The 20,555-nt window shown below is 35.6% G+C and overlaps 2 protein-coding genes and 1 non-coding gene across 6 annotated transcripts; all 3 read left to right on the top strand.

Moving 5' to 3' along the window:
• The first annotated feature begins 4,348 nt into the window (after window positions 1-4,348).
• LOC121238885 lies at window positions 4,349-13,283 on the top strand. 4 transcript variants are annotated; one of them, XM_041135962.1, is made up of 11 exons: window positions 4,349-4,621; window positions 5,176-7,149; window positions 7,299-7,428; window positions 7,534-7,622; window positions 8,425-8,654; window positions 9,090-9,176; window positions 9,339-9,438; window positions 10,524-10,731; window positions 10,809-10,926; window positions 12,619-12,656; window positions 12,788-13,283. In XM_041135962.1, the coding sequence occupies exons 1-10, from the start codon at window positions 4,526-4,528 to the stop codon at window positions 12,635-12,637; spliced, it is 3,051 nt and encodes a 1,016-aa protein (XP_040991896.1). In that variant the 5' UTR covers window positions 4,349-4,525; the 3' UTR covers window positions 12,638-12,656; window positions 12,788-13,283. The 4 variants fall into 4 exon arrangements, with proteins under 4 accessions (XP_040991896.1, XP_040991894.1, XP_040991895.1 ...); XM_041135960.1 differs by having other exon boundaries at window positions 12,611-12,656; XM_041135961.1 differs by having other exon boundaries at window positions 10,809-10,935.
• A 3,007-nt stretch (window positions 13,284-16,290) lies between these two features.
• LOC121238944 (protein PMR5) lies at window positions 16,291-19,372 on the top strand. The gene is made up of 5 exons (XM_041136048.1): window positions 16,291-16,751; window positions 16,844-17,015; window positions 17,417-17,595; window positions 17,719-17,877; window positions 18,886-19,372. The coding sequence occupies exons 1-5, from the start codon at window positions 16,417-16,419 to the stop codon at window positions 19,223-19,225; spliced, it is 1,185 nt and encodes a 394-aa protein (XP_040991982.1). The 5' UTR covers window positions 16,291-16,416; the 3' UTR covers window positions 19,226-19,372.
• A 670-nt stretch (window positions 19,373-20,042) lies between these two features.
• On the top strand, window positions 20,043-20,114 carry TRNAH-GUG. Its single transcript has one exon. It is a non-coding gene; the product is annotated as a tRNA-His (tRNA).
• The last annotated feature ends 441 nt before the right edge of the window (window positions 20,115-20,555 follow it).

Here is a 20,555-nt window from a genome sequence, read left to right as displayed (position 1 = left end):
ATGATTAATTTTATAAATGAATTATATATTCCTATTAAACGATTGAACTGTATATTTATGGTTTTATTAAAATGTGCTGTGATGTTACGTGGTCTGTTGCATTGGTTACTGAATGTGTGGGTGCATGTGTAACACGACCCCAAGCCGAGATGGGGTATTATCTCGGTGGAGCTCCTCTAGTCACTCGGGAGCGTAATAGACTGACGTGACATCCCTTGAGTTGTCGCAGGGCGACGATGGGAACGGACGAGACGGTAACGCTCTCGTACCGATTCTGTGACCTTTTGGCTGGCGAGGTTAGGGGATGCTTGGCCATGTACGGGCTGGGCGCGAAACTGGGCATCGCTCGTTACGAAGTCTCATGCACGAATGTTACCCGTGATGTGACTAAGAGAGCCAGGGTGTGCGGACGGTCCATAGGGGAGACCGTGGTGCATGCGTAATCTCATAATAAATATGATTGGGACCAAAAATGGGATTTTGGTGTAAGTATAAAAATGGTATTTTTGAGAAAATGAATGTGGGTTGTTAATCTGTCCGTATGGGGACGCGTGTTTATATAAATGTGTTTTAAATATCTTGAATGTTGTTTTGGTTAATTACTTGCTGAGATGTCATAATCTCATAGTGGTGTTTTATCCTACGTTTCCGTTTTATGGTGCCATAGAGTTTGACGCAGAGCCTGAGTATGAACTTGAAGGACCGACTCCGCCAGAAGCTTAAGACGCTGATATGTTGTTCAGCGTTTTGGGACTTGTTTCCCTTATGTGATTTGTTTTCTTTAAATTATCTGTCGGAAGACTGTAAAATTCTTGTAAAATTATTTTACTACTTTTTGTACAATTCTGGTACTTAATAAAGAAATACCTTTTATTTTCTCCGCTGCGAATATTATACTGTACATTTATTGTATGTTGTACACACTTTGAGCACTGGTCGTTGGGGTGCGTGATCTGTGTGGTCATCATCCCGGTGTCACGAACTCCACAAAAATAACACATGAAGGTCGAGGGCGCCACAGCTTCAGTGGTACCTATTGTCAAAGGGAATGCATTTAGTAAAATCCAATGTCCTCAAAATGCATTGGAGCAGGAGCAGATGAAAGGGATAACGTATACATCTACAGTAGGAAGCCTAATCTGTAGGTCACAGGTCTGCACTAGACCTGACATTGGCTTTACAGTAGGATTATTAGGTCGATATTAAAGTAACCGAGGTTGGGCTATTTGAAGACTGCAAAGAAGATTCTATGGTATTTATAAGGAACCAAGGACTACAGATTGACCTATAAATACACTGACCATTTAGAGGTAGTTGGTTATTCAAACTCGGATTTTGCCGGATGTGTAGACACCAGAAAATCTACTTCAAGATATATTTTTCTACTTGTTGGAGATACTATATTTTGGAAAAGCTATAAGCAAACTATTGTTGATATGTCTACTATGGAGGCATAGTTCATAGCATGCTATGAAACTACTATACATGCGTTATGGTTGGGGGAATTTCCTCAGTGGTCTTAAGATGAAAGGCTACTAAAAATCTTCTGTGATAGCACTGCTACAGTTTTTTCTCCAAGAACAATAAAAGCAGTAGCAGAAGTAAGCATATCAACATCAAGTACCTCAGTATTAGAGAGAACATTAAGAGGAATGTGGTGTTTATTAAGCACATAAGTATTGAGTTGATGATTGCAGATCCCATGACCAAAGACTTACCAGTACTGCAGTTCAAGGGTCATGTGGACAATATGGGACTTACCAATTTATTTTATGTTTAGTTTCTCTTTATTTGGTCTATAGACATACAATATTCATTTTGATTTTATTTTGGAGAATAAAGTTGTTTTGCGCATATTGTTTTTATCCATGGGGATAATGTAAAGTAGGACCCAACTTATTGGAAGTTTATTCATAAAGTTGTTTGCTCATATGATACTTATATAAGGGGTATTGTGCATGTGATACATGGGAGGGATGACTTGACTTTATAAAGGGTTTTACCGCCATGATTCGTGTATAATATTCTTTATCTGAGTAGAAGTGTTCTATAACTAGTTGAAATAAATAATGTTTGGCAATATTTTTTTTTTCTATCACCCTATATGAAAATTTGTGTGACATAAGAGTCAAGTGGGAAAATGTTAGAATTCTATTTAGAGTGACTGAGTGACTCATATGCCACAGTTTGTTAAGAAGTTTAATTCAATTAAACTTGAGTATTAAGAGTTTTATTTCTAATGAACAACTAGTAATGGATAGTTCATATTCCTTGATTGGAGGAATAGTTTAAGTCTAACTTTGTTAGAGGGTCCCTAGCCTAGCTTATAAATAAAGGGCCTGTGTACACCGGCCAGAAAATTCTCTTCTTCCTACTCATATTTAGCATATTTTTCTTAAAGTGAGATTTCTTTTAGGCTCTTGTTTATTCTTGAATCACCATGGCAGGAGGTACATACTATTTTATTTCCGCCGTTAACTATTTCATATTCAATATTTTATTCCTTCAATATACACCAACTTGCAAGTAAAATAAATAAATAATTTATTATTTTTCTTTTTTTTGGGTGACACGCATGGAGAAGAAAATAAAATCTTTTTTTGACATGAGTCGGGTCGTGGTGGTTCAAGAAGTAGGTCTTTTGAGGCCTCTATTTACAAAATAATTTTACTAGTCGATAAGCAAAGTCGCTTTAATAACAACGATTCACCACTGATAATATCTTCAAAGATTTTGAGTCCAATATATTGAAAGCCTATATCTTTTTTGTTTTTTTTTTTTTGCAAAATATTGAAAGTCTATATTGAGCAAACAAAGTGACTCTTTATTTCCTTAACGTGACACAAACGATTGTTGAAAACTTATTTTTGAGATTTTCAGCGCTACTAAAAACTGGCCATGGTGATAAAATGCCGCCTTTACAACTTTCAAACAACTTTCCATTTCATGTCAAGAAGACTTATTGCGACGCCCTGCCATGAGTGTGCTACCATAAGAATTTCTCACATTGACAATTTTCATTTAACAAAATAAAATGTATTGTAACTGCAACAATTAATTTTTTTAAAAGTTTGCGATTTGTATATTTTAAAATAAATTTGCATAAATCACTTTTAAAAGTTTTTGTTCGGTTGGTAACTAAAATCATCTTAACTCATTATTATAATTTTTTCAAATCTCAACACAAAATATAATAAACAATTCAATTTTTTTAAATCTCAAAATAATAATAATATTAAAAAATAATATTTTAACAATATTTTATCATCTCAACTCAACTCAACTCAACTCAATTTAACATCCAAACACAACCTAATTCTTTTTTTTAAAAACAAAAATCTACCGCTTTCCTTTTACAGCGGAGGAGGATCTTCAGATTTCTTGCCGTCATGTGTGCAAAGAAATGCGGCGGTTGGGAACTACTTTGCTGCTTCTCTACTGGACACGAAGAAGTCGCTATTCCGTCAAAGGGAAAGGGTTGAAAAGTTTTATACTTTATGTAATATTTTGTCTCAAGATTAATCCTTATAATATTACAAACTTAAAATTTGTCGCCTTTATTATTAATTTTCATGCATTTTACTTAAAAGAAAATACTGCAAGATAAGAAAATACATTTGAGTAAGGCTAACACACTTCTTTGGTATATAACTTCTGCACGCTCTTTTTTTTTTTTAAAAAAAAATAGAATTTATTATTAAAATTTCATATAAATCTTATATTTATTTATTTTTTTAAACAATTATGTGAGACTTACAAAATTAACTTCATTTGTTTTTAGGGATGAGATGAATTGAGATTAAAATTAAAAAGTTGAATAAAATATTTTTAGAATATATTTTTTAATATTATTTTTATTTTGAGATTTAAAAAAGTTGAATTATTTATTTTATTTTATATAAAAATTTTAAAAAATTGTAATGATGAGATTAAATATTTTCAAAATTTTCAAAATTTTAAATTTTAATTTTGAAAACAAACTAATCCTAAATTATCAATATTATTTCCGTTTATTTTCACGAAAAAGTATATAGTTTTTCGTACACTAATTGTCGGCTTTAGCTTCACGTTACCATACCACCTTATTATAAATGATAACAAGAACGAGAAAAACATTCGGTTTCGTTTGTTAGGTCGAAACAAATCTTCATGGACCCAACGATCATCTGCATTTGCCTGCAACCTGGCTACTCCTGGAAAAATGCGAGTTCTATTTTTGCGCTTTTTTAGAATGATTTAAACACCAATTTGGCAGTTTGGTATTATTCCTCGTGATGAAAATTTAAAAAATAAAACCAGTTTCGAGAACTTTATCTTCGTCTTTTTTTTTTCTTTTTTCTTTTTCTTTTTTTTAATAATTGTTTTGATGAGAGAGTGGAATTTCAAGGACCCCACGATATCTTTTTACACGCACCGGACACAATCCCCGTGAAAAATAGGGGATTCAGTGCGTGTGTTACTTGGTGAGCAAGCTACATCTTTGTCTATCTTTCCTTCAAGTGCTGTACTCCCGGTTTACTCCTCAATGGCAACGCCGGCGATCGCATCAAAATATGGGAAAAAGAGAAAGCGAAAGAGGTCAGCCGCGGAAAGAAAGCTCGGCATAGGTGAAAGAGTGGAGGTGATACAATGCCGCTTTTGTTAGAAACGTCTTTTCTTTTTCTTGATTGTTTTTCGTTCATAATTCACGGGTTGCTATTTTTCTGTCTTAAACAAAACTTTTGGGTTCTGAGCGCGCATGCATGTTTTTTTCTCTTTTAAAACTTTTTTGGATACCCAGTTGAGTTTTCGATCTTAGTTTATTATAAATTTTTATATTTGTATATTAATTATTTGCTTTCATCCTCCGGTGCTTTTAGTTGTGTGTTGATCATTTGGGTTCCATTTCTGTGAATGCTATCTATTTTGATTTAGGCCACATTGTGCACTGCAGCTGTTTCTCTTACTGTTCTTGTCCATGTATGTGTCTAGTTTGTGTTCTGTTTGGTATTCCTTGAAGCCGGGAGGTGGGTTGTTTTGGGGGAACAAAGGCGTGGACTTGGGGGATTTTGCTAAATACTATTTCATTTTTTGTTTCCACATCTAGCGTTTTTAGCCACTCACTTATCGAAATTTGCTACATGTTAATTGGGAATTCCAAGTATTAATTTCTTTATAAGGTGTAAACTTTTGCAGGTAAGGAGCGAGGAAGATGGGTTTCAAGGCTCATGGCATCCTGGGACTGTTATCGCATGTTATAACCAAGGTCGTCGTGTTAAATACGACCATATCCTATGCAACGACGGGTCTGATAATCTTGAGGATGCTGTGCATGTTTCGCCTTTATTGGATGGCATTGATTTTGCCACTGCGAAAAGCCATAATTATCGTGGGTCTATAAGGCCGTTGCCACCTCATGTGGAGTTTAATAAATGGGGCCTTCCCTATGGTCTGTGTGTGGATGTGTATTATCAGGACGCTTGGTGGGAAGGTGTGATTTTTGATCGTAATGAAGGTTCGGATGAGAGAAGGATTTTCTTTCCTGATTTAGGTGATGAATTAAAGACAGGAATTCACATGTTTAGAATAACTCAGGACTGGAGTGAGGTTACAGAGAATTGGCAGCCTCGTGGGACCTGGTTATTTCTCCAGTTGATTGAGGAATATGAACAAGAGGCATATCTTGGCGTTTCAGTGAAGCAAATATGGTATGACTTACGGGGAAAAAAAGGTTTTGGGGAGATTAAGGTGTGGACCTGTACCAGGAAAGACTTGTGGAAAGAGTTAATGTTGGAGGTCATTGATGAGAACTTGAGTATCATCCTAAAAGATGTATTTTGGGTTTTCAATCCCTGGGGCTTGTTACAAGAAACCAGTGGAGGATTGGTGTCAGCTAGAACTACCGTTGAAGTTGATATGAGCCCTGAAGCAAATTTGGCTAACTCTCTTGCTATTGTCCCCGTTGAGAATGAGTTGTGTAGTGATTCATTTATTGATCAAGAGAAACCTTCTGTGGATGGATTATTTTCTACTTTGGATGTTGATGAGTCAGATATAAAACTTTTAGCCGACTCAAATGTACCTTGCCATAGTAAAGCAGTGTGTCTGGTAGCTGAGAATTTGCCAGTATTGCCTTCCAATCCAGATGGAATTTCTAGCACCAACTCAGTGACGATTGGTGAAGAACTCTCTAGTACTAATTCTCATAAGATCAATTGGAATCCCAAATGTTTGACACTAAGAAAAACTAAATATTGGCTGCCTGCTGGCCCTGATTTAGTTCCTGGAGCTGCATTCTGCCCAATTGCTGTTACTGATTACGCACATTTAAGTATGAATAACAGAAAGCCTGGGAATTCTTTAACCACAAATGTGCGGAAGCATCTATCATACCTGGGTTGGAAAATTGAGTTTATGAGAGATGGGGGCATAAATAGACTACGCTATACCTCACCTGATGGGAAATGTTACTATTCACTTCGTCAGGTCTGTGATGATATGAGGGAATCCAGCACAGAGATGATCTCTTTAATCTCAGACGGCCAGAGAAGTTTGCATATTTCACCTGATCATAACACTCGAACATTGAGGTTAAAAGCCAGCTTCCCAAAGTTAAAAAGAAGAAAGTTGTTTGGACGATTGACAAATTTAAGAAATGGTCTGCAAAGTCATTGTCCAACCCGTATCCTATTATCAAGCAAAAGAGTGCAGCAGGTGGTTACTCCTAGACCCTCACACCACAATCCTCGAACTGTACTCTCTTGGCTGATAGACAACAACGTGGTGTTGCCAAGAGCAAAAGTATATTACTGTAGCAGAGATAGCCACCATTCAATGGCAGAAGGGCGGATAACTCGTGATGGAATAAAGTGCAGCTGTTGTGAGATGGTGTTTACTCTTCATAACTTTGAAGTTCATGCTGGCAGCAAAAACCACAGACCAGCTGCTAATATTTTTCTGGAAGATGGCAGGTCTCTGTTAGATTGTCAAATGCAAATGATGCGTGCTCAGAAGATAGGAAGCTTCATGAGAAAACCGGAAGATAGGATAGACGAAAATTCTCATGAAGGCAAGAATGACAACATTTGTTCTGTTTGTCACTATGGCGGTGAATTGATTTTATGTGATAACTGCCCATCTGCATTTCATACAGGCTGCCTCAATTTGAAGGTAGATTTTTGTCCTGAATTCTGATCTCATAACTCAGTTATCAGATTCCTTGGACTTTATTCTCAGTCCTCAAGACCTTTCCTTAGGAATTATATGATTGAGGTCATTGATTTTTTTTTTTTTTTGGACTGCAAATTTTTTTATCACAGGATGTTCCAGATGGTGATTGGTTCTGCCCATCATGTTGTTGTGGAATTTGTGGGCAAAGGAAATTTGAAAGCAACTGTGAACATCTGGTTGATGACACTGTTCTCACATGCAATCAGTGTGGGCGTAAATGTGGGTTAGCTATAATCTGCCTGGAGCTAAACTGCCTATGATTTAAGGGTATGCAAATCCATATTCTGACATTCTTCTAATAACATTTTTGTCTATTTTCTGTAGATCACGTTGGCTGCTTAAGAAATAGAGGAGCCGATAAGCTGGAAATATATCCTGAAGACAAATGGTTTTGCTGCAAAAAGTGTGAACAGGTATTTTATATCCACTTTTTTTCCAATATTAATTACTTATGTCAACAACTGTTGGTTTTGGAATTTATTATGTTAAGGCTTTTTGCTGTTTCTCTTAATTCATATATATAAAAAATAATAATAATAAAAAAAAAAAAAGACAAAATTGCTGCAACCAGGCCTTGAATGTCAAATTTCATGTAAAAGATATATTCTTAGGTATCCTTCTCTTATGATTTTTGCTTTTCATGTCAAATTTCAAGTTTGAGTTTCACATTTGGGAGGTACTGTTTGAAGACCAGAAAATATAAGGAATTGGATCATTCCATGCTTGCCTAAAGTATTTGCAAGGGCAAGAACTCTCTTTTAATAATTTGAAGAATAAATGCAAAAGCGAAAATGCTGAGCTAGAACTAAATGGTCTTGGGAAATATTAAAAAGCATATCCAAATTGATTTTTCTCTTTATAGAATTTCTCATTCTTCCTATTATGACGCAGTTCATGGAACAGTGGGGGATTAGAGTTCTTGGTATCTTTGTAATTAATTGTTCCTGGTTGCACTCTCTAGATTTAGGTTCCAGCTGGTATTTGTGATATCATTAATGCAATCCAAGTTTGCAGAAATATTTATGACAGAGATATTTGCAATTAAGAAAAATATGAAAAGAGCAAATTGAGTGAGCAGAAGTGCAAATTGAGCGAGCATAAGTGGCTGTTATCTTCTATTTTCTATTGGGAATAGGATGCAAATGTGTGTGATTTTAATTTCATTTTATTCTTTCAGTAGTTCATGGATGTATTATATTCATTTTGTTTTTGCAGATATTTTTGGGCCTCCAAGAGACTTTAGGCAAACCAAGTCCAGTGGGTGAGGGTACTCTGTCTTGGACATTATTAAAGCCAATGACGCCTGATAGTCATGATGTTGAGGCCTTGTCAGAGAATTATAGCAAGCTTAGTGTTGCTCTTGGTGTGCTGCATGAGTGTTTTGAACCTATTAAGGAACCTCGCACTTGCACAGATCTTGTTGAAGATGTTATTTTTAGCAGAGGGTAAGAAGTTCTTTGTTTTGGCTGTGTTCGTTACTTCATTATATTCCTTTATGTTAGCACGGTACATAATTATTTTATTTCATAGCACATAATACTCTACTTAATCTATGATCTCTTCAAGCATTGTTTTCATATACTCTTACCAGTGTTGAAAATACAAATGAAAATGGAATCATAGTCTAAAAAACAATATATAACCATGATCTATAAATAGAATCGTGATCTAAAAGAAAAGTATCCATTAAACATAGTTTAAGAAAAAATGGATCGATTGATTCATTATAAATCATTGATTTAATTTGGCATAAAATTGATTTTATTTGATATACCAACGAAATCTTAAAACTCTTATGTTTGTGGCAGCCACCTGTGCCTCTGTGCAATTTACTAATTTTCAGCACCAAACCATGATTTCTGTGCTTTGAAATATTTTAGGTCCGAGCTTAACCGTTTGAATTTTCGAGGGTTCTACACAGTGCTTTTGGAGAGAAATGATGAAATGATTGCTGTGGCTACTGTAAGGCGAGTGTATAAAATCCCTCAGTTTTTTGCCTTTTTTTCTTATGTCTGGAAACCTCTACAAGGTAGGGCCCTTCGGGCCCACTCCTGTAGAGTAAACCCCGGTCTCATGCCAGTTTTTTGCTTTTTCAAAGTGTGCTATTCTGAATTGTTGTCCTGATCTAGGATCTATGGAGGGAAGGTGGCAGAAATACCGCTTGTTGGGACTAGACTCCGATATCGTCGACGTGGAATGTGCCGCATCTTGATGAATGAGCTGGAAAAGGTAACTAGGTTGCAAAAATGACTAAGGACATGTTTGGTTCTCGAAATGCCATTCCTATTCCTTTAGGAATTGAAGGACCCATTCATTTTCTTTTGCTTGGTGATAAATGATGAATATCTCAATGTAATTGAAGTGAAATTTCTATAATATCCAAATTTCACATTTTTTTTACAAAAATGCCATTATTCTTATTTTTAAATTCAAAGGTAAAATAGAAAAGAAAAAAGTTTCAATTAAACTTATTATTCAAAAAAGAATAAAAAAGATGGTGGTCTGCCACCTATCAAAGCCTAGGGGTTGGCCAGACCGCCCATTGGCCATGGGGGTGGACCCCATTGTGGCCATAGGGGTGGCTTGGTGGGGCGGGCAGTTGGGGGATGCCAATGGCCACCAACTAGATTTTTTAAAAGAAAAAAATATGTTTTATAACTTTTACATCGATGCCACCAGAATACCTATTCCTCTCATATTTGGATTCCTCATATTTGGGAATAGCTATTCCCAGCCATCTCCATTCCAGCTGCCTATTCCACCACCAAACGCACCCAAAAGAATTTTTAGTTTTTTTTTAATCATTCCAATCCTCTAGGAGTGCTAACGTGTAATTTTAGTTTAATACACATTCAATGCAACTTTAAACAGTATTTTCTCAAAATTGCAATCTTCAAAACGATATTCTCTCCTATTGTAAGTGGACGTCAGCCCTTATACCACTTTCTTTTACAAAAAAATGTGTTTTTGTTTTCTGTAGTCTTTTGAAGTCTTGTCTAAAACTTTTGATGATTAGTATTAATTCGCTTATGGTGGTTTGTCATTGATGGTTGCTGATTGCCCTAGTAACTGTACATAATGTACTATAGATCTTTGTTTTCTCAGCTCTGTTTACCTTTTTTTTCCTAAATTGAAAATTAAATGGTTGGATAAATTTTGAAGTAGAATTTTGAAAAAATAAAGGAAGAACAGGGTCCCCCCACCCCTCAAATTTTAACTTGTGTTGTTAAAATAAGTATGGAATACAGACTATAGTAATTTCTCACCATGATTTTCACTCCATTTCTTTTTTTTTTTTTTTTTCTTAAATGCAGAAGCTCATGGAACTCGAAGTTGAGAGGCTTTTTTTGCCTGCAACTCCTAGTGTGCTGAACACGTGGACTACTTCTTTTGGGTTTACAAAGATGACAAGTTTGGACAGATTTCTATTTTTGGATTATACTTTCTTGGATTTCCCGGATACTGTCATGTGCCAGAAACTCCTAAGAAAGAACCCTCCAATTGATTCAAAGCCATCAAGAGGTATCCTCTTTACCCTCCAAGTACGTTATACAAAGGGAAGTAAATCACTAAATTAATGTAAATACTCCATATGGCAGGAACACAGCATGATCTTGTCTGTGGAACCAGGGACGATACTGATTTGGATGTGTCCAGTGCCGTCTCTGAAGTATATCAATCAGAACAAGTGGATGAGAGCACGTTTATCAAACAGGGGTTAGTGACGTATGTCTAACCTCTCACTTCCTCTGTGTATGAAATGAAAAAATATAGGATTCTATCTTCACGGACAATCACATTCAATCCTAGTGTCCAAATCTGTGCTACATTAAGAATATGAATTGAAATATTTTGTTCTGAATGTTGTTATAATATAATAATTCATATTCCAATATTTATAAAACAAGTCAACGCTCTGGGTTGAATACATTTATGGACTGCCATGGCCCAAATGCAGAGGTCCAAATCCCCCATCGAAGCAGTGTTCTTATTCCGTTCTCCGTTTCTGTTTTTTGATTGTCATCTAAAATTTATACCAACCATTCAGAATTACTGTAATTCAACTCAACTGGCTAGACTTGGGCTCAATAAATATTGAAAAATGATATGAAGATTGATTCACTTCATAATTCAAGAGTTTTGAACAAAAAAATAAATCTCAACCCTTCTAAAAATAACAGTTCCCTGCTACCACCCAAAAATGGGACTCTTTGCTTGTGTGTGTAGTCGTGCAAACCTTGAAATTAGGTACATACAATATGACTATGCAGCCTGCTCCACAATTTTAACTATGCTTTGTAGGTAAAGCTTCTACTGCTCCATATTAGAATAATATTAAAATGAATCGTTGATATTTAAAACTAATGCCTTCCTTTTAAGTAATTTACACGCATGAAAAAAGAAAAGGTAAGAACATGTGGGAATCCTTCTCTAAGTTCTTAATCCCATCTCATGCTGAATTTGCTCTCATTGCAGCTATTAACGGAAGTCCATCTGGTAAGAAGTTTAAGGTTAGAATTAATGTACATTCGGGCTCTAGTGGGGTACTTATGTCTGAGTTTTTTTGACAACCTCGTTTGGTTATATAGATAAGATAAGATGAGATGAGATGAGATAAAAGTTAAAAGTTGAATAAAATATTATTAGAATATAATTTTTTAATATTATTTTTGTTTTGAAATTTGAAAAAATTGAATTGTTTATTATATGTTATGAGGGAGTTTGGAAAAGTTGTAATGATTAAATGAGATGATATGAAATAATTTGATTTATGTAACCAAACCAGGCAATGCAATCATTTTTTCAAAGTTTTATGTGCAATGTGTCTCATAGATTAAACTTTTTGTTTTCTTAAAACCACGCTGGTCTTATTAACCCTAGAATCCACCCATATTACCCATTTGGATTGAGAGTTAAGATGAGATGAGTCGAAATGATTTTAGATGAGTTGAATAAAATATTGTTAGAATATTATTTTTTAATATTATTATTGTTTTGGGATTTGAAAAAGTTGAATTGTATATTATATTTTGTGTGAGAATTTGAAAAAGTTGTAATAATGAGATGAGATAAGGTGAGATGGATTTTGTATCCAAACGAGCCCCTAGGTCGTTGGTGAACATAGATGTGTTTTCCTTTCCTTCTTTATTCCTTCCTTTACCCTATTTTCTTGTCTAGTTGGTGGGTGTAGTTTCTTTTGTCATCAATTCCATTCTAAAAACATGTTTCTTCAGGTGATTTCTGCTCCTGCGGGAATGAGCCACTTATCTCCTACCCAATTGATCATTTCCTTCCTTGTGCATTTCTTGCTTGAAAAATAAATCTTGTTTTTATAATCCTGTTCGGTATTCATACATGTGGAGGTGTCTGTTTTGTTGCTGACCATGGGGACTTTTTTCAGGACTGCAGGCACCAAAGGAGGCGGTAGCATCAGCCCAGTTGATATGGTTGTCATGTTATTTTACATTGTGAACAAATCTTTTCTTCCATCATTCTGTCTTTGTCCTTCTCCTTTCCTGATTTTGGTATGCCTATTTTCTTCTAAAATAAGATTTTTTGACTGAATCTTTGTCCAAAGGTGGATCAACAATGTCTCAGCGAAACCAGTAGAGAGTGCTTGGTTGAAGCTGCTAATTTTGACAAGACAGTCAGAAAAAAGAGTGATTCTGATCTCAAGTTCTACAAGCGGAGGAGGGTATCATGATATCATCCCACAGAAGCTGAGCTTGGTTCTATTGCCCAGAAAACTAAATAGATCGATCTAAATGCGATCACAGCGCAGCGAAGTGAAAATCGTTCTAGCCTGTCAGGGTGAGGGTAGAAGAATTATGAGATAGTTGTTTAGACTTTGAGTACTTCAAGTTTTGCTCCACCAGATGATTGTACAGAATACGTTAGGAAGGAGCTTCGAGGTTCTAGAGATGGATGTGACTATAGAGCTAACTTTTATTTTTCTTGGATGCATAGTATTGGTGTAGAAATGTAGCCATTCAAACATCTCCAGCAAAATTACGATGCATATCTGGGACTTACAATCTTAAAGGGAAGAAACAAAAGAGATTTTTACAACAGCATTACCAGAGAAGTGTCTAAAAACTGGCAGGCTGCAAATCAAAATTGCTTTCGCAGGCTGGGAGGACTATGCTCTTAAGGTCAGTTGCCTCCTCCATGCTAAGTTTTAACCGCAAAAAATGGATTCAAGATTCAAAAATATTTGGTGGGGGTTCGATTATCGAAGTCCCCAAATCATGGAAATTAATTTGTTGGACCGGTGCTTTGGGGAGGGCCACCCTTGACTTGCAAAGTTTGGATGACAACTTAGCCAAAACCATTTTTGGCAATGGGATCATATGCATTATCAAGAAAGTGCTTAAATCCAAGCCCTTTGCCTATTGGTTTTGGAATTGAGCCCAAAAAGGTAGGGACCTTTTATGTTGGGGCAGGTGATTTCAAATTTCCTCTATAAATGTTTGACATAATCACCCATTTGAACGTTCATTTAAAGAGTAGGCTGAGTTGAGATGAAAATTAAAAATTAAATAAAATATTATTAGAATATTATTTTTTTAATATTATTATTATTTTAGAATTTAAAAAAGTTGAATTATTTATTATATTTTGTGTTAGAATTTAGAAAAGTTGTAATGTTTATATAAGATGAGTTGAGATGAATTTGAGATCCAAATGTAATAATACACTTATAATTCTTTTATAAATCTATTTTAAATGGAGGATAATCATGTCAGATTTAAAAGATACCAATCACGAAAACTATTTTTTTTTTTTTAATGGCGATATAGTATTTTATTGATTCGATGTAAAAAAGAATTGTAAAGCATAATCGGCACTGTATGGGACGGAGAGTTTTGACGTGGGTTCAATTATTAAAGAGAAATTATATTTGGAATTAATTTTAGAGTATGCAAGTCCTTTGCATTATCTTTAAAAGAAAAGGTGGATAAATCTGAAATTTATGTAAAAATCATTTTTTAAATTACTTGCATGACATATGCATCTTAAAGAAAAATGAGTAGAAGAAAACAAATATATATATTATCTACTGATGAATGAGCAAACGAGACGGCATCTTTCCTCCTCGAATGTGCAATAATTGTAAGGTCGATTTGCAGAATAAGAAGAAGAACAGCTACTTCACATCCGACACACGAGACATATATATCACTCAACTCAAGGCTTGAGAAGCATGCTACTGACGAAGTTTGATATCCAATTCCACACCCCACAGATAATGAAGTGTTAAATATGTCTATCAGCATTAGAATTTATCTCTAAGGAAAATAAAAAAATAATCTAAAAATGATAAAAAAAAAAAAAATATCACATTTCACATAGTGAGATGAAAGTACGTGATATGTAGCATTACTCCTTATTTATTTTCTGTAACTTTTATAGAAAATTAAAAAAAAAAAAAAAAAAAACATTATTTAGGACTCCTTTGGGTGGCAAAGGAGAGCCACATTGCGGTTTGATGTTATATGTCTACTGCTGAGATACCATTCCCACAACCCCAGACCCCATACAATGTTTGTCTGATAATGATTAATGTTTTTCCTGATTGAATCACATGGCATTGGGTACCATGCACCAAACGATTAAGACCTCGTCTGTTTTTGCAGCTCAGATGAAATAAGTTGAATTGAGATAAAAGTTAAAAGTTGAATAAAATATTATTAGAATATATTTTTTTAATATTATTTTTATTTTGTGATTTAAAAAAGTTGAATTATTTATTTTATTTTATATAAAAATTTAGAAAAATTGTAATGATTAGATGAGATAAGATAAGTTGAGAAGTTTTGTAAAAGATTTGAATTTTCTTCCCCATTTCTGGAAACATGTGAGGTCAAATCCTAGGATGAGATCAAGGTTAGGGTCGCTCTCTCTACTTAACCGATTACCAAATGTCTTCCTTTCTTCTTTTTTTTTCTTTGCAAATTCTATTGATAATTCCGTCCACGTAGCCTAAGTTGAAATTATAAGCTGTAATGCGATATAGTTGGGTTCTATAAAATGACTGCCATCATTGGTTTCTGTAGGGAATACCATCTTTGAATTTCAACCCATAAAGTTTAGAGGCAATATAAATCTCTCAATCATGGCAGTATCTTTGACAGACCATATGGGATTTGAATTTGAATTTGTATGGTGCTTTACAACCCTGACATGATTTACATGCATGTATTCATTTTGGAACACCTCAAACTCGTGTGGCTGGAGGTTGGTAAAGATGATTCCAAGATTTCCTTGGAGTTTACTTAAAAGAAGAGTGAAAGAGAATGACGTTCTATGTATGTGGGAGAAGGAAAGCAAAGAACATTTGCTTTGAGCAATTGCCTACTTTGATAGAAAGGAGGATAAAAAAAAAAAAAAAACAATGCAGCTGCAAGTATTCTTCTTCTTCTGCCTCCTTTCCGTGATTCGGAGTTGGGAAATCAAACTTTGAGGCGCAAACGAGGGAGGGCCAGGGGCCATGCCTAGCTCCAAGTGGGATGACCTCTCAGCCAACCGTAGCTTTAACAATGGTCAATATCCTTGGCCCCATCTCCCCAACTGGCTTCCTCTTGGTTATCTACTCTCCTAACCTTTTTGTTAAACACTGTTTTGCCTTTTTCAAGAAGATCTACCATCTAGTATCCAAAATTGACGTGAATGAAACCAGATTTAACTGGGGTTTCTGTTTTTCACTTGAGTTCTAGCTAATCTTGCACTAAGGGATGCAACAATCACTTTGTTATGTTTGGTTGCTCCTCAAACAGTAATAAGGATGAAAATAATATTCCTCTTCTAACTTAAAGTTTTGTCACCTTCAATCATACTAATTTTATTTAATATATTGTCAGAAAACATAAGACTGACAAAATCAGATGGAAAAATGTAAAGCCCAAGCCGCAAATTGTGAGTCTTTCTGATCTGTTTGAAGGTCCAAATCAGCTTCACAGGCACACCGCCATCAATACATTTAACTCACGTGAACCCATCTAGCTACCTTCACATGCATCCATGTTACATACAACAAAACAAGATGTCAACACCCCCTCCATTTTTTTTTTTTATATAAAACCGCATTGCACAGAACCAAACTCCCCGCATCCCCTCCTCTTCATCCCGGCCTTTATATATAGGACGTAGCCCCTCTCCCTCCCTTTTTGCTTTTGCTTTTTTCATTCCTTCCTAATAGCCTCTGCAATGGTTCTTTCCAATGAATCTTCTCGCTTTATTTTTGGGTCGTGTCTAACAATTCTGTGTCTACTTGTGGTTCAGCCCCGCAGAGCCTCCTCAGCTCTCCTATTCGGCTTGAGAAGCCACCATACCAACCACCAACACAGACGTCCCATGATCCAAGCCAACCAAAGCACTTGTGCATTGTTTGCCGGCACCTGGGTTCGTGATGACACATATCCACTATACCAATCTTCCAACTGTCCAATCATAGACCCCGAGTTCAACTGCCAAATGTACGGTCGGCCAGACTCCGATTACCTCAAGTATCGATGGCAGCCCCTCAATTGTGAGCTTCCAAGGTAAAAAATTGCAGCTTTTTCTTGCAACAGCAGGATTATTGTATTTCTGTTGTACAATTTTTGTGACTTATGTTGTAGCATATTCATGGTAGGTTCAATGGGCTTGAGTTTCTACTGAGAATGAGAGGGAAAACGGTGATGTTTGTGGGTGACTCGCTTGGACGGAATCAATGGGAATCTTTGATTTGCATGATTTCAGCTGCAGCTCCTACAACCCCAACAAAAATCTTCAGGGGCGACCCTCTCTCAACCTTTAAGTTCTTGGTCAGTCTCAGTATAGTATTGACCCTCCCTGTCTGTCTTTCTTTCAATAATTTTACAAGTTCGCATTTACTTTCTCAACTTTTACGAATTCCAAGAGATAAAGCTAAAAACAACGCATGATTTTCTGGTAGCCACGCCCCACAAGTCATTTGACTCATCTACGTCACGATTCATGAATCCTTGAATTAATGCTAGAGGGCTAGGATAGAGTTATTTTTATAGTACAAAAACCAGTTGGAAATTTTGTTGAAAGACCCAACAAAAGCTTTCAGTATTATCTTCTGCCGGTTGGCTATCTGCAACACGCTAACCACCTTTTTTAATCTTTTCTTTTTTTTGGGCCCAGAATTATAGTCTACACAAACTAGCCATAATTGTGTTATGCTATAACATTATTGCAGGATTTTAATCTGTCCATATCATTTTACCGAGCTCCATATCTGGTTGGCATTGAAATGGTGCAAGGAAAGAGAGTTCTGAGGCTGGAAGAAATGTCCGGCAACGGCAACGCTTGGCGGGGGGCCGATGTGCTGTCCTTTAACACTGGTCACTGGTGGAGCCACATAGGATCCCTTCAAGGGTTGGCAAATTCTTGCCCTTGTTTTCAACTTAAAAAACATACATCTGCAATTTATTTGTATATGATATGTATGTTTAAGAGGTTGACTAGTTTGATTAAAGGTTTTAAGGTGATAATTTTCAGGTGGGATTACATGGAATCAGGAGGGAAATTTTACCAAGACATGGATCGGTTGGCTGCTTTGGACAAGGGACTTAGAACATGGGCCAATTGGGTAGACACCAACATTGACAGCACCAGAACCAAAGTGTTCTTTATGTCCATCTCTCCCACACACTACAAGTGGGTCTCTCTCTCTCTCTCTCTCTCTCTCTCTCTCTCTCTCTCTCTCTCTCTCTCTCTCTCTCTCATAATTAATTGCGTTGGGTGAAAATCTAGGCTTCATTATTGTGTGTTGGAGTGCTACACTGCAAGTTTCAAATGCTAAAAATTTGCTCCGTTTATAAAACGAGCGGTGCTACAGTTATCGAATTTTAAGTTTTGAATAAATTATTGAATAGTGTATTTTAATTTTTTTTATATATTTTTTTAATCATCATAAATATTTTTTTTAAAAAAATTTATAATATTATTAAAAAATACATTCTTAATCATTAAATAAAAATAAAATAAAATAAATTCATTCGAAATACTATTTAAATCCTAAATTCGAGATCCAAAATATAAGCTGTTTATAAAATTATAAGTTGAGAGTTGGGCTGTACTGGGCCCAACCTGTTGAATATTGTGGCTTAAATCCTTAAGAAATTTATGTGGTCTACGATACTCCCGAGTCCCGTGAAGTTATTTATCAAAGAAATAAGAAAAGCCAGAGAACAAGATTAGTGTTGGGAGGCATTCAATCCTAGGGAACTTCTAAAACGACTAGTTCTTTTAAAATATTACTGTATATATAATATTAGAGGATAAATGATATTCATATGATGACAAGAAAGAAAACATGACACAATAAATGATAGTTCTGCACAGGGAAAGAAAATAAATTAAAATAAAAAAAACAAATCAGTAAAAGAAAGTTTCTGTCGGTGGCACTAAGCACAAGCAATGCCGTCGGCGGACAAACTAGCTTCTGTGCTTCACTAGAAATCACGGTGGCCCACCTGGTTTTTCCTATTAGTAATCACACTCTAGTACTATTAGTATTTACAGGGGTCTGTTCTGATTATCCAGCATCTTCAAGTTCAGCTACCAGATCAAAATATCTGGCTTGCTGTGTTAGGTTCCATAATGTTAATCCCTTAGCCAGATTAGAGACCTGAAATGTGTTGGTGGATGACTTTTTTTTGGCAGCCCAAGTGAATGGAATGTTGGCACAACAGCATCAACAACAAAGAATTGTTATGGAGAAACAGTACCAATTACAGGAACAACATACCCTGGGACATACCCTGATCAAATGAGGGTGGTGGACAGTGTCATTAGGGACATGCATAACCCTGCATACATGTTGGACATAACCATGCTATCTGAGCTGAGGAAAGACGGCCACCCTTCCATCTACAGCGGAGATTTGAGCCCCAAGCAGCGAGCCAACCCTGCAAGGTCTGCCGATTGTAGCCATTGGTGCCTTCCTGGATTGCCTGATACTTGGAACCAATTGTTCTATAATACTTTGTTTTCCTTAATTTAGTGTGTTTGTTACTAGTCTATGGTTTTTAATTGTTGTGATAAATTTAGCTAGAGAGTGCAAAATTGCACATCTCTCTCGTGTAAATTAATGGCATATTGTTGGGAAATAAGACTACATATATATATATATATAAATATTGTTGTTAGATATACCAACTTAAACATCTTGCTACTTTTTTTCAAGAGTGTTGGCCCAATCTCATTCAATAGGTTACCTACACAAATTTGTAATTAACACAACGAAACTTACCGTCACTTTCTTTGGGTACTTCAAACTTAACATTTACCATTTCAACATTTATTGCGTGTAATATATGCAATTGCCAAGGTTCAGATATTAGAATATTCTTGTGCTAAATTTGTTTCATACTACACATATGATAAATGCTGAGGTGACAAGATTTTAGCCATCTAATTTAGGCTCAGTTTGGATATACAAAACTATCTCATCTCATCTTATCATTATAATTTTTTTAAATTCTTACACAAATATAATAAACAATTCAACTTTTTCAAATAATAAAATAAAAATAATTCTTCAAAATAGAGGTCTGGAGTTCAAAACTCCCTTCCCCCAAATTAAAAAAAAAAAAAAAAAAAAAAAAAAACTTATATTAAAATATTATATTTTAATAATATTTTATTCAATATTTAATAAAATATCTCATCTCATTTCAACGCAATAAACAAATCTCGAAATCTTGACCAACACATGTTATTGAGTTATTCTAAGTTATTAATTTTTTGTCTTCCTCGTGAGTGAAATGACATAGTATATGCGAAGATGTTATAATCTCTACACGACATTGAGTACATAAGTGGCTGTAGTTTAGTGGTAAGAATTCCACGTTGTGGCCGTGGAGACCTGGGCTCGAATCCCAGCAGCCACACTCTACCGTTGTATTTTTTGTGTTTTTCGCAAAAATGCATAGCTCCAGAAGATGGTTGCATTTATAAGCCCAACTTCCGCGGAGCCAGGCTCTTTGTTTGACAAATCGTTCTAATTCTTTTAAGTCTTTTGAAACGAGGCCCACTTTCAAAAGCGGCCTGGGCCTTGTTTAACGAGCTGTGCTTGGAGTTAACCGTGCAACGAGGTTGGGCTACTTTTGTAAAGAAAGACGCTTATAGAATGTCTCCCTACGAATTAAGTTTTTCTGTCGTTTCGGAAGCTTTTGGGATTGGTCTTTTCTGCTTTAAACTTGGCTGAGTTCTGCACTCGAGACTTTGTCAAAAACCAACATAAGAAAGATGCTAACAAAAATGGTTCATTAATTAGGTACATATAAGAATCATTCTTTATAGTATTTTGGGTCTGCCTATTGGTTATTAGT

The sequence above is a fragment of the Juglans microcarpa x Juglans regia genome, chromosome 7D (assembly GCF_004785595.1).
Source record: "Juglans microcarpa x Juglans regia isolate MS1-56 chromosome 7D, Jm3101_v1.0, whole genome shotgun sequence".
In the NCBI taxonomy this organism is placed as follows: domain Eukaryota; kingdom Viridiplantae; phylum Streptophyta; class Magnoliopsida; order Fagales; family Juglandaceae; genus Juglans; species Juglans microcarpa x Juglans regia.
The sequence above is the reverse complement of the archived record's forward strand: the minus strand, read 5'-3'. Positions and strand labels throughout refer to the sequence as shown.

What these genes read in the sequence shown, in the direction of transcription:
- LOC121238885 (XM_041135959.1), top strand. Translation starts at nt 4,526, where the DNA reads ATGGCAACGCCGGCGATCGCATCAAAATATGGGAAAAAGAGAAAGCGA. An exon ending in CAGGCTGCCTCAATTTGAAG is followed by an intron (nt 7,150 to 7,298) that starts GTAGATTTTTGT and finishes TTTTTATCACAG; the next exon opens with GATGTTCCAGATGGTGATTG. An exon ending in ATCAAACAGGGGTTAGTGAC is followed by an intron (nt 10,936 to 12,610) that starts GTATGTCTAACC and finishes GACTTTTTTCAG; the next exon opens with GACTGCAGGCACCAAAGGAG.
- LOC121238944 (XM_041136048.1), top strand. Translation starts at nt 16,417, where the DNA reads ATGGTTCTTTCCAATGAATCTTCTCGCTTTATTTTTGGGTCGTGTCTA. An exon ending in CACATAGGATCCCTTCAAGG is followed by an intron (nt 17,596 to 17,718) that starts GTTGGCAAATTC and finishes GATAATTTTCAG; the next exon opens with GTGGGATTACATGGAATCAG. An exon ending in ATCTCTCCCACACACTACAA is followed by an intron (nt 17,878 to 18,885) that starts GTGGGTCTCTCT and finishes TTTTTTTGGCAG; the next exon opens with CCCAAGTGAATGGAATGTTG.